At 40.8% G+C, this 14,145-nt stretch overlaps 1 protein-coding gene across 1 annotated transcript in view; it reads left to right on the top strand.

Moving 5' to 3' along the window:
* CSMD1 (CUB and Sushi multiple domains 1) overlaps positions 1 to 14,145 on the top strand; it is a 2,556,145-nt gene that overhangs the window by 2,067,185 nt on the left and 474,815 nt on the right. The window contains exons 29-30 of the mRNA XM_075598211.1: positions 4,561 to 4,748; positions 11,129 to 11,323. Coding sequence (XP_075454326.1) covers positions 4,561 to 4,748; positions 11,129 to 11,323 — 383 coding nt within the window. The remainder of the gene's footprint in view (positions 1 to 4,560; positions 4,749 to 11,128; positions 11,324 to 14,145) is intronic.

The following is a 14,145-nucleotide window of genomic DNA, read 5'->3' on the forward strand; positions in this document are numbered from 1 at the left end:
TTTGCTGTTATGTGCCATTAAAGCTTTTGCACTGATCTGAGAAAAGTCCTGGTCTGCATCTTTTTCACAAGGCAGCTGCACCGCCTCATCAATCTGTCTCCCATTGTTTACCTTTGGTAGGAGCACGCCATCACCATCAGCATCTGGAGCCCACATCCAAACAGGGAGTCAATTCTGGTTTATTGCTGGTCCTGCTCACATAAGACATACAGTACCTCACGTCAGAGGCTATTGAGGGGACCTAACCACTCTGTTATATTGTAGCTATGTGGGATATTTTACATAGATGGTTACTGTGATAAAGGATTACTATGTTCATTCATTTGTAAAGTTTGGAATTTACTGAGAAGCGCCACTAGGGGGCGTTGGACTCCCATTCCCTTCTCTCTGCATATCACTCTTACTGGTCTTCCTCTCACTTCCTATCCCTGTCCCTCTTTCTTCTCTTGGCCGCTGGAGACATTTATCCAAATCCTGGCCCCTGCCATATCCCCTCTTGCTCTCATTGACAACTATCAAGCCACGTGATGGCCACTTCCTTGAAACTGTTCCTTTTATGATTTCTCAATCTTTCTTTTTCCGCTCCCAGCATAATCGCATCTTATTTTCAGTCTCAAATTCCTCACACTCAACCTCCAGCCTCTGCTTGCCATACAGTACTCACAACCTGCATTCCATTGATCTTCAGCCCTTGTAATCCAGCCTAAAATGTACGCTTTCTTTACTACCACACTCAACTTGTCCAAATAGCCTTGTAACAGCTTATAACACTGTCCTTGCCTCCTCACTTTACCAGTATGCTCCTTTTGTACACCAACATTGATTGCACTTTAACCAACAACCCTGGCAAAACCCACATACACATGCTTTCAATGCTCTTGAACCCCATTATGCCAAAGTCACATTCTCTGGTTTATTTCCTTCTCTACAAATGTATTCTTTCGTGCTTTAACTCTGCTCTTTTTCTTGCCAAACAGAGCTACTTCATCTGTCTGATAAATGGGCACAAATCCAACCCCTTCCACTTCTCTGTCTCTGACGACCTTCTTCAACGTCCTGCCACATTGAGCCCCACTCCTTCCATTACACCCTAAGACTTTGCTGATTATTTTGAGTGCAAAGTGGAAGCTATCCACCAATAAATGGATGTGCTATGCTGTTTCCCTCCTCAACCTCCATAACATGCGACCTCAACCCCATTCCCTCCCACCTACGGAAACCTCTAGCTTCTACCATGGTTCCATCCTCACTTGTATCTTAACTTATCGCTTTATTCTGGTACTTTACCATCTCTTTTTAAGTAAGCTATTATTCGACTTATTCTTAAGAAAAATATCCTAGATCCTACCTCCCCTTCTGACTATTGCCATGTCTGCCTCTTGCCTTTTGCTTCCAAACTTCTGTAACACTTTTTTTCTTAATGTACTGTATACAGTAATTCATTTTCTCAACTCCCATAACCTACTTGACCCTCTCCAATCAGGCACAGCATACTCAATAGAAACCTAATGTCTAATGGCCTCCAAATTGTCAAATGTCAAGAAAATGACTCCATTCTGATTCGTCTTGATCTTTCCTCAACTTTCTAAACTGTTGACCAACCTCTTTTCCTACACATACTTCACTCTCTTGGCTTCCATGACACTGCCCTTTTGGTTTTCCTCCTACCTATCTCATCATTCATTCAGCATTTCTTATGCCAACTCTTCCTCAATACCTGTAGGTAAACCTCATGGATTTGTTTTAGGCTTCCTTTCTCTTCTCTCTACATACTGTACACTCTTGCTGGGCGATCTCATCACTCTTTTGGATTCAGCTATCATAGCTATACTGATGACATATGACTATATTTATCTACATCTGACCTAACACCTGCAGTCCAGTCAAGAATTACACATGTATTCTCTCTATCTCTATCTCGTCTTTTACAATTTTTTACGTTCTCTCTCTCAGCAGCTGGCATTGGAGTTGCATTAAAGCTAAAGCGCTCAATCAACTTTCTTTAAGCTAGCAAATTAACGTCCAAAAGCCTTCCTGCTTAAGAGCCTGCCTGCTTATGCAGCATTTTTTAAGAGCACCTAAAAAATATCACACAATATACAATATATACTGCTTTTGTTTCGTGTTATTTATTATCTCATATCTAACTAAAAATATAATGCTTTGTTCATTTCAGATTAACAGTTACAGTATATATTTGCCTCTCTAAGTACTGTAGGACTATTTGTTTAACCTTTCCAGACCTGTTATTTAGAAAGCTCTGGCATTTAATGTCCCAAATAAGCATCAAGTGTAAGTAAAGCACAAACAGGAGTGGATTTTGGGGGGATTTATACTGTATGCTGCAAATTTCACAAAATTATTGCATACATTATGTAACGGTTCGAGCCCTACCAAATCTCACATGAGCCACTAATGTGTAAACTCTGCCCCAGTTACATGTCTGTGTAGTGTGGCGCACCTGCTGGCTCACAGGACTCCTGAGTCTCCCACTCGTTGGTAGGGGGGATTTCACCATGACAGGCGTATGAGGGAGTGCTGAGTTCTACTCACAGTTGGTACAGCGCCTCCATCCCTTCCAGATCCCCACGATAGCAGGAAGGAGTTTCTGTAAGAGAACTCCTGGGTACATCTTCTTGCTGAATAACTCCAGTCTCAGACAAGAAGGGTCTCTTGAACAAGGGCATCTTTAGTTGTATCAGACATGGCAGACTGCCCATCATAGCGGCCGACACTTAGCCGCACATCCTCATGTTGTACCTCTCAAGGAAGGTCATTCCTGATTCTGTAGTTTGCCAATTAGGTTTCTTCCACCTCTCCCCTAAGGGAGACTACCAGCTGTGCCAGAGCCCTGGACACAGTGTGGTGTCCGCTTGTCACTCTGCCACTGGAGCTGCACAGACAGACAGCTCTTGCATCAGACACTTCACCCAGACATAACACACTAACTTTAGGAAGTGCTGTGCAAAATATAGGCTCCAGAAAGACCCACCTCTGTGTCACTAACAGTGGACACAGAGCATGCTGTCACTTCCTTTGCTACATATGCCACATCACAGGGTTTGAGGGCAAACCTCCATGATGACTACTGGCAAGCCTTCTTACCAGGGATTACTGCCAGAAAGAGAGAGATATGTAACACCAATTTTACACATGGCTACAAGTATGTCACAAAAACATTCATGATAATCTGGTCAAAAAGTTGCACCTAGGGTTATTTTTGTGAAATTCCTAGCCATATGCAAATTTTGGCCACAACATAACATTTAGATTTATAGATGTGTAAACTTGCACCTACTGTACTTCCGTTTGCAAATGTTTTGACAAAGTTTACAAATGTCACACAAATTTGATAGAACCCTTAAGCCCCAAAGATTCAGTAAATTCTTATGTTTTTGCTGACCTTTGAGACTTAACAGTTTGAGAATGTATTATCAAAAATTTGCAGATAGAGAATACACAATGCAAAATATATTTAAATTATTATATATCACAAGAATCTCAGGTGTGTTCACAGATATCTCTCCACATGTTGCATACATAGGTATTTGGGATGTACTGTATATATGTGAATGGGTTCTCTCTTTCATGGAAAAAAAATGAAAATGCTGCATGTCTCTATTAAAGAGAAAATTACAAACTACACCATGCAAGTATCATTCATTTATCGTTCTGTCTTTCCCTATCCAATGTAGGAAACCTTTGCGCAAGTTTGATGCATTAAAAGGAAAGGTTAGGTAACAAGGAAAAGAAAAATACCACAACAGCTAAACTAACAAACAAAACAGGAGAAAAATGGTAGTAACATAAGCTAAAATGGCAAATAACATCCACATTGCTTAGTACTTTTATAAACTGATATACAATATTCAGAGTTTTATATTTAATATACAATTTCAAGGGTGTAGCAAATGATCTGCCTAGCCCATGATGTGTATGATATCAATTACATTTTTCTTCAAAACCTTATGTTTAAATAGATATGGTTCTAAGTGATTTATATACTTTAATAATAAACAAGTTATTTGTAGTCATTTATAAATTAATTTCAGAATCTGAATGCTCTAACTGATTGCATTTTTCCTTAATACTCTTTAAATTTAAATTTTTATGTTTACTAAATTGTTGCATGCCTTTAGCATTAAGGTTTTTAGAAAAGTATCAACATATCACAAAAGACTAATCTTGTTAATGTACTGTTTATATTTGTTCTCATTCAATGAGTACCCAAGAATTGCTTCTAGTTTTATTTGTTATTTAACCTTCTTCCATGATAATAATGTTCTGTGCTTTTCATTACATTCTCCACTACTTCATTACTTTTGTGTCCCTTCTCCTTGGTTGTGTTTGAAAATGATACCAAGAAAGACAATTATATCTCACCCATTTAATGGTATCAAAATATGACTGATATAAAATGTTATTTACTTTTTATATAGACACAATTTTACAATATCTAACTTTTTTTTTTTAAACAGATTGAGACTCTTTTGACATGTAAATGTAAAAAAATAATATTATTTTAATCAACAAATGCAATTTGTTGTATGTGTGTTTCAGCTTTAATATGGAGCCCAGTTATGACTTTCTACATATTTATGAAGGAGAAAATTCCAACAGTCCTTTAATTGGAAGTTTTCAAGGCTCGCATGCACCTGAAAGAATAGAAAGTGGGGGTAACAGTCTATTTCTGGCTTTCCGCAGTGATGCATCTGTGGGCATGTCTGGTTTCGCCATTGAATATAAAGGTATGCACAGAGTTTAGTTCATGGTTTTAGAAGCAGGATATCACTGAAACTTAGGAATTCTCTTAGTATTGAATTACAGTAATTGTAAAGAAGTGAACTATGAGTAAGGACTGTCTTATGGCAAAAAGTTCAACAATAAAGACACAAGAGAATGAGTCATGTGTTAGAGTTACATCTGTAAAGCAACTGAGAAACTAGCATTGCTGGTAGCAATGATACTACAGTAAATAAAAGTAAAAGTGAGAATGTGAGAGGAGAAGTATAGGAAGCAGTCTAGTGTAATGACTAAGACACATACTTAGAGACTAGATGGATGGTAGTATTATTGACTATAATAAAAAAAGGAAAATAATTTACTATTGGTAGTAAATAAATATATATATTTAAAAAAAAGGGACAGGCATATAACATAAAACAAAAAGGGACAGGCACTCCTGTATGCCAAAAAAAGTGACATTTATTGACTCAACGTTTTGGTCCCCACTGGGACCTTTCTCAAGAGCAATATTCATAGACATGGGCCTTAGCACTCGTGGGAAGAGAGTTCTGTTGTGTAGTGGCTCATGAAGCTGCGGTCTCGATTTAGGCCACCTGTGAGTGTCCCAAATAGTTTCATACATTTATATTCATGCAACCAACTCTCTTGTGGTGCTCTGAGATTACCTTTGAGTATGGCGACATTGAGATCATTCAACTTATGGCCAGAGTCAAAGAAATGTTCGCCAACAGGTCTGCCTCTTGTTCCGCGTATGATGCCTTGGGACACTCACCGGTGGCCTAAACTGAGACCGCAGCTTCATGAGCTACTACACAAGAGAACTCTCTTCCCACAAGTGCTAAAGCCATGTCTATGATTACTGCACTCTATGAATGCACACACACTGCTTCTTACACATACAGCAGCGGCAGCTCTTATTCGAGCAAATGCCGCTGGCTGTATGAGGCTGGGAAGCGGGTAGCCGCGGCGCGTGGCGGCGCACTGTGACGTCACGGTCACAAGCGCGCCCGGCTTCCCCGTCTTCCCCAGGCTTCCCCGACACCCCTGGAGTTCAAATCTAGGTAAGCGGGGGTGCGGGGAAGCAGAGGGGCAGAGTAGAAGCCGGGTTCGGGGTGTCTTTGGGGGGGTAATTGCGCGCGATGTGGAGGGGGGGTGCGTGGGGGAAACGCGGCGGCGCGCGTTTCTGACTGGCGGCAGCTGGGGTAGATCCCGGCATGCCGCCGGCATTTACTTTAATAAAGTATGTCGCTACTGTACACATGTACAATGTAATTTTATCCTTCTATACCAATAGGGACCACATAGTACCCACATACATGCACAGACATGCAACACCCTCTTACATTTCAACACCTACCCACCCCATTGTTATACACTCCCCCTCTACATACACCTTTTGAAAAGCGCTCTATACACTGTGGGTGATTTATAAATGAAGATTTACACACACACACACACATATACCACGCTTTCTCTAACATCACAAACATTCATGGACTATTTAATACCTTAAGTCACAAATCGCATACTACACAGGGGGGAGGGTTAGACTTCACCCACAGAGATAACATTCCTAGCTGTCCTGTTTGAAAGTAAATTTCATGGTTTAATCAATTGTAACATCGCCCAAAGAAGAGATCACTGTATCTTGAAAGCTTGCACAAATAAATGCATTTCGTTAGCTACAGAACGGAATTGACTATTTGTTTTTGATTATTAAGCTCAGCTCATACCCCTACGTCAAAATATGGAAGATACAGTACCATATTGTACCGCACTCAAATGAAGCTAAAGGATTTACTTTATATACACACATATACATGTGTGCTGGGTGATAATGGTGAAAAGCGGGGTTGCAGACCTGTCTAAGACATGCAAAAGAGCATACAGTAATATTTCCATTTGCTATATGCTTTACTGTGGAGGGTTTTTGTCACTTTTTTTACCCACCATAACCTTGATAATGTGTGGTGAAGACCTATTCTTAGTCTTAAACAAGCAGAGCCAGTAAAACCAACCTCACACTGAAGAGACCCACAAGGTCAAAACAGTCTGTCTGTGAGTGGGTTTACTGGCTTTGCATCTCATCCCAGGTCATGTTTAAAAGCTGTGTTTAAAGCAGCATGCATTGGCTTAAGGGTTGTTCATGTAATGTGAGCTTGAGACAAAAGGTGGCACTGTGTGCTCATTTGCATGTGATTCCTCAGAATCCCTTGCTGCAGTGGAAGTGCTGTGTGCTGGGTGATAATAGTGAAAGGCGGGGTAGCAGACCCATCTAAGACATGCAAATGAGCATACAGTAATATTTCCATTTGATATATATATGATATGATATATATATATATATATAATGGAAATATTACTGTATGCTCATTTGCAAATATGACCTAAATGCAATTAACACACACACACACACGTGTATATACCCTATTTCCTCGATTCTAAGACGCACCTTTTTTCCGATTTTCACATGTCTGAAATTGGGGTGCGTCTTAGAATCAATGTATTAAAATAATACAAAATGAAAAGTGTCCACAGAAATAACCCCCTCTTTTCACTTACCATGTTTCAGGAGAGGTCCCATGTCAGCGGAGGATGAAGTAGGCGGCAGCAGGAGAGGTCCCACGTCTGCATATGGTTGAAGATGGACAGCGGGCGGGAGTGCGGCGGTGGCGGAGGCAGCAGCAGGACAGGTCCCAAGTCTGCAGGTGAATGAAGATAAGACGACAGTGGGCGTGTGGTGGAGGTGGCAGCAGGAGATCATAATAGCAGGAGATCTGAGCAGGAGCAGAGCTTCATAGGGGAACATCTGGGGATGAGCACACTATAACCGGAAGTCAGACACCGATCAACTTCTGGTGTTACAGTGTGCTCCTTCCCAGCTGCTCCCCTATGCCGTTCTGCACCTGCTCAGCTCTCCTGCTATTATGATCTCCTGGCGCCACCGCACACCCGCTGTCTTCTTATCTTCATTCAACTACAGACTTGGGCCCTGTTCTACTGCCGCACACCTGCCCACTGTCCATCTTCAACAATCTGCAGACGTGGGACCTCTACTGCCTCCGCCACCGCCGCTTCATCCTCCACTGACATGGGACCTTTCCTGGAACATGGTAAGTGAAAAAGTAATTTTCCTCGATTGTAAGGGCCAAATTGATGTCGCGTCTTTCAATCGATGGCGTCTTAGAATCAAGGAAATACAGTATATCAAATGGAAATATAACTGTATGCTTATTTGCATATATGTGTATATATGTGATTATATATATATATATATATATATATATATATATATATATATATATATATATATATATATATATATATATATATATATATATATATATATATAATGTGTGTGTGTTTGTGTTAATTGCATTTAGGTCATATTTGAAGCCAAAAGAGGTTATAATGTCACCTAATAAGAGTGTATAAAGTGAAGAGAAAAGAAACGACAGCGGAACGCTGGGGTAAATCAACACATAGATAAAGAGGAAAAGAAAAAAGTGAAAGGGCAAATAAGACAGTAAACAAATGATGATTAAGGCTCAAGGAGAACCAGAAGAATAATTTGTCACAGACAAGAAGAAAATAGACAATGTAAAAGGCAAAATAATTTTCAACAACAGAGGTCAATCAGAATGAGTCAAATGACCTTGAGTTATAACAGTATGGAGTTCAGAAGTAAGCACTAGCCTGATCAACGATTACTTTGGTATGGCATGGGCAAGCCTATCATACATTGGTCAAAACATGTACAGTAACTAAAACACCAATTTTAAATGAAGTACAGTATTATAGTACAGTACAGTTAAATATGTGCAGGCTTTTGTGCAGTAGTAAAGGATTAATAATAATGGGTTTTACATCATTTGGATGTGTGTTGCTTTTGTGTTTATGTGCTGTTAATTTTATCTGTGCCATAGGGTTTCTTCTTACATACCCCTCCGGCGAGATTATACCTTCATTTTCACTCAATTTACGCTCTGTTTTAAGGACCATTGTCTGCCATTAAAATATATATATATACCCCCTAGGTGGGAAGTAGGCGGTATCCAGAGAAGAACTGTGTTAATTTCATTTACGGGGATCCCCTGCTCCCCATATAACTTACATGAGAAGGTGATGCCAGAATCTCATATCTGTTTAAATGTCCCACAGGAAACGGGACCTTTAAATAGACATTTTCTGTACCCAACTGAAGCTGGTAATGGCAGAACCTTCCGATGTAAGTAACTTGGAAAGCAAGGTTTACTGAAGCTGAAATCGATGTGAATTCAGTGACGCCTTACTTTAACCCTATTTAAAAAAAATCTAACTAAACCAACAGGCATTACCCTTTAAAAGCACCTAATTTAATATATATCGCAATATTTAACATTTAATTTTCACAGATTTTATGTAGATGTCCGCCAGCCAAAAAGGGTATCCCCTGGTGCTCAATAGCTCTAGAGGACATCTTGGTTCCAATAATGCTAAAAAAATCTATATCGATCCAAATTTGCCTCCAACCGTAAGTATTGTAGTGAAGTTTTGGAGTGGCTTCTGTTATTACCAATACACTCCGCGGATTCCATAATCACGTCACTGATTTGTAGAATCCAATCCGCAGATTCAGCAATACAGTGACGGAATCAGCAATCTGTTAGCGGATTCTAAAGAATCTTCTTAAGAATCTGCCATAGATAGCCGAGTCTGCGGATTGGATTGTACAAGTCTGTCAATGGATTGTATCCAATGACAGTTTTTAATGAATCCATGCGGATTAAAATCAACGAAATCCGTTTGTGGATTTTATACCACAAAGCAGATTTTGGGGAGAAAATGCGAGAAAATCCAGGAAATGGATTTGGGTGGATTCGCCCATCTCTACTTTTCAGGAAGAGGGAATGCGGTGGTGTGAGCGGTAAACTCAAACCCCCATTGGGAATAGGCAGCAGAAAGGTGTCAAGTAGTTGCTGACACCAGGGAAGTGCCGGGGAATACGAACAGGCACAATGCACACGCTGTCATCGTATTTAAAGGATTTTGATTAAAAGAGGATAGTTAGTAACACTTGATGAAGAAAGTTAGATAATGTTGAAAGAGAAAGTAAATACTGTACTAGACAGAGCAAGAGTGAAAACAAATAATTCAGAAGTAATTTTCTATCATTTTCTTTTTCAATTTTTATCAAATTTTCACATTTTAAATAAAAAACATTAAACTTGTAAAGGCTTTTTTTGAACTCCAATAAATTTGCAAAGTTTCATACATTTTAGAAAAACTACTGCTTTCACTGGAAATTCTATCTCTAGTCTAATCTCTATTAGTTACAGAAGGAAAGTAGCTCTTTATTTGGCTACTGACTGTGGGCCTCATGCAGAGAGCAGCGCAAAAAGGAATCTCGCCATTTTCCGGCGAAAATGGAGCTTTAAAACGCCGGAAAAGGCAAGTTTTAAAAAAAGCGCCATTTTTTTTTTGTTGCTTGAAATTCGCCGCGCGGCTAGAGAGTTTCTAATCTCTCCAGTTTTTTTTTTCTGCCGTATGCAGAGAGCCGCGATCGCCATCTAGTGGCTGTTCGCGCCAAAAAAATGGCGCGATTTTCTACATTTTTCCTCTCCACCAAGCAGCTGGCGCTCCGCGGCCGGTGGAGGGGAAAAAAAAAATCGCGATTTTTTCCCCAGTAGTTTCAACAGCGCTTATAGCGCTGGTTGAAACTCTCCATATGCAGAAAGGCTTGTAAATGCAGTTTTCTGCCCTTTCTGCATATGGAGAAAAAAACTCTCCAAAAAAGCTAAAAAATTTCCCCCTCTCCAATTCTAAATAGCGCTGCTCTCTGCATGAGGCCCTGAGTATGAATTAGTTGATTGCACAATACAGACAGAATCATTTTTCAGGAGATGAAATCCCTCTGCCCAACTTCCATGGATCAGACATGAAGCAGCTTCATCGATTGAGGGCAATGTTCTCATTGGGGTCTAAATTTCAGATTGAGGCAAGAGTACTGAATAATATATTCCCATATGTAAGTACTGAGATGCTCCTATACAGGGATGTTCAGAAGATCTTATGCTCACCTTTGTAACTCAGGCTTATAAATCATACTGCATCTCTGCATGTACACTTCCTAAGACATTTAATTTTACATGATTACTGCTTATATTTTGTTCTGCATAAAGATTCTACTTACAAACAACAAGACTGGAATTCCTAATATACTGTTGACTAAAAACATTAGCAAGGACCTATTTTCTTTTATAAATCTATATATGTTGCAAACATAAACAAGCTTACAAAGTTGCTGTCTTCAAACTATATGTATTGCCTATTTTACTTTTTGTTACCAATTTTAATTCAAGATGTATTTCTTTGCAAGTTGATTTTATTTTTTTTGAAACAGAGAAACCAAGGGAAGCTTGTTTTGATCCTGGCAACATTATGAATGGAACTCGCATTGGAACTGACTTTAAACTTGGATCTACAGTAACTTATCAGTGTGACCTGGGCTACAAAATTATTGATCCTGCAACAATAACTTGTGTGATTGGTGCCGATGGAAAGCCTGCATGGAACAGGATATTGCCATTCTGTAATGGTAAATATTTCATTTAAAGTTACCACAACACTCATTTATTTACAATTAATTTACATTATCGGAAATACATATACTTTACAGTTCAACCTAACAGAAGTATTGAACAGTTTATGATAGTTTGTGTATTAAATGTTCTAAATGTATAAATTTTCACAGTTACTACAGTACCTCACACTGCCATAAATACACATTGAATGATACATAATATAATATGTGATTGCTCCCCTCTAGTGGCTAGAAGTCAGGAAGTATGAAATTACTGCTGTGCTGTTGTCGTAAATATACACACACACATAAAACTCACTGCACATATACTTATGCATTTTACTTTCACTTTGTATATTAAATCTAAAAATAACTAGTATTAATCCTGTGTTTTTTAGCATAAATATATTTTGTATATAGGTGCTCTTTTGACAGTACTTTTACCTGATTGCTACCATAAAATATTAGTTATGTAAACTGAATGAAAATTACAAATGATTTTTCCACACACTTGTTTTTCTTTATATCCTTAGGCTTATACATATTAAGGAAACTCTTTGACGTTAATCCTTAAATAAATAAAAATTTGTATTGCATTTATTATTATTATGAGTAGAGGGAGAATGCCCTGGACCTTCGGCATTTGTGGTGGTGTGATCGATTCAGCAGCAAACATGAACAACCCTGTGCCCCAGGGGCTAAATTGCAGCGGTTAGCCTGATCATCCCCTAGAAAATTAGCATTTCTGCCATGATGTACATGGTAAATCAATAGTATCAGGCATGTCATAGGGGCACTGTAACGTTTAAATTAGCATAATTCCAAGGTATTTGTTCACAGGTAAATTCTCAAGTGGAGTATAAATTATTCTCTCTTTAGACCTCTCTCTGTTTTATAGATGTTTTGGAAGGTACAGTATATTCTCTTTATTTCTCTCTCCTTCTCCTTTTGATGATTCCATATTATAATCTGTTTACTTATCTGATGGAATGTCCCAAAGCTATAGTTTTCAGTCCTTTATTATTTCTCTACTCACAGAAATGCAGCAGAGGACATACATTAACACTGTTTAATCCCATTGGAAGCTCTAGTAATGAAACTCTCATTATATATATACAGCTCAACCCCGTTATAGCACACACACACACACTGCAAACTGTACGCATACACAGCACACACACTGCACACATTGCACACGCACACAGCACACACACAGCACACTGCATGCACACTACACACACTCTACACACACTCTACACACACTCTACACACACTCTACACACACACTGCACTAGCACACACTGTACCAGCACACATCACCAGCACACACTCACTGCACACACAGCACACTCAGCACCAGCACACATACAGCACACACTCACAGCACACACTCACTACTCACTACTCACTGCACGCAGCTCACACAGCACACACAGCACACACACTGCACAAAAACAGCACACACAGCACATTGCACAGAGCACACACTCACTACTCACTACACACAGCACACTGCACACAATTACTGCACACTGCACACACACTGCCCACACAGCACCAGCACACACACAGCACACTCACAGCACACAGCACACACACTGCCCACACACTGCACACACAGCACCAGCACACACACAGCACACGCTCATTACTCACTGCACACAGCACACTACACACACTCACTGCACACTGCACACACGCTGCCCACACAGCACCAGTAAACTCACAGCACACTGCTCACACTCACAGCACACTGCACACAGCACACACTCACTATCACTACACACAGCACACACAGCACACTGCACACACTCACAGCACACTGCACACACACACAGCACACACACAGCCCCCTCCCTCCCCCTACACCCCTACCTCTTGGTGTCATGGCTTCTGGGGGCATCGTAGGGCTGCTGGGTGGGATCGGTGCAGGGCTTAGATGGATCGGTGCAGGGCTTAGAGGGGATCGGTGCGGGGCTGGGGGGATCGGTACAGGGCTGCTGATAGGGATTGGTGCGGAGCTGGGGGGGATCGGTGCGGAGCTGCTGGGGGGATTGGTGTGGAGCTTCTGGGGGGGATTGGTGCAGAGCTGCTGGGGGGGATTGGTGCAGAGCTGCTGGGGGAAGTACAGTGGTTGCTGGGGAATCATGTAGAGCTGCCGGCGCCTCACTCCACCTCCTTCCCCTTCCTCCCGGGCGCGCAGTGGCCATTTTTTTTAAATAAGCGCGACCCCGGTTATAGCGCAGTCAGATCGAGTGGCCCCGATGACCATGTTATAGGGGTTGAGATATATATATAAATATATATATATCCCAACCCCACTATAACGTGGTCCTCAGGGCCACCCGATCTGACTGTATCTGTACCGTGTACGTTCGGGACACTTAACAATGGCCTAAATCGAGACCGAGCTTCATGAGTCACTACCCTGACACAAGAGAACTCTCTTCCCATGAGTGCTAAAGGCCCTGTCCATACATAGTGTGCTATATGAATGCACACACAACTGTCTCTTACACATACAAATGTACAATGTAATTATATCCCTATATACCAATAGGTACCACATAGTATTTACACACACTAATAGTAATGCAGCACGCTCTTACATTTCTACACCTACCCACACCATTGGTACAGGCCCGACACAGTTTATTCTAACATTTGCCTGTTTTGTGCCCCTTATGAACGGGGCTTATTCCGGCTGGCGCCAAAACGGAGCCGCGAGCGAGCCGCATCTTGCCGCATCTTCCCCTTCCCGTGCGTTTAATTAAAATGCCCCCCTCCCCTTCCCCGAACCCCTGGGTGCTCCCCCTGGCTTGCGCAAAGCTGCGCGC

The sequence above is a fragment of the Ascaphus truei genome, chromosome 4 (genome assembly GCF_040206685.1).
Source record: "Ascaphus truei isolate aAscTru1 chromosome 4, aAscTru1.hap1, whole genome shotgun sequence".
Lineage (NCBI taxonomy): Eukaryota > Metazoa > Chordata > Amphibia > Anura > Ascaphidae > Ascaphus > Ascaphus truei.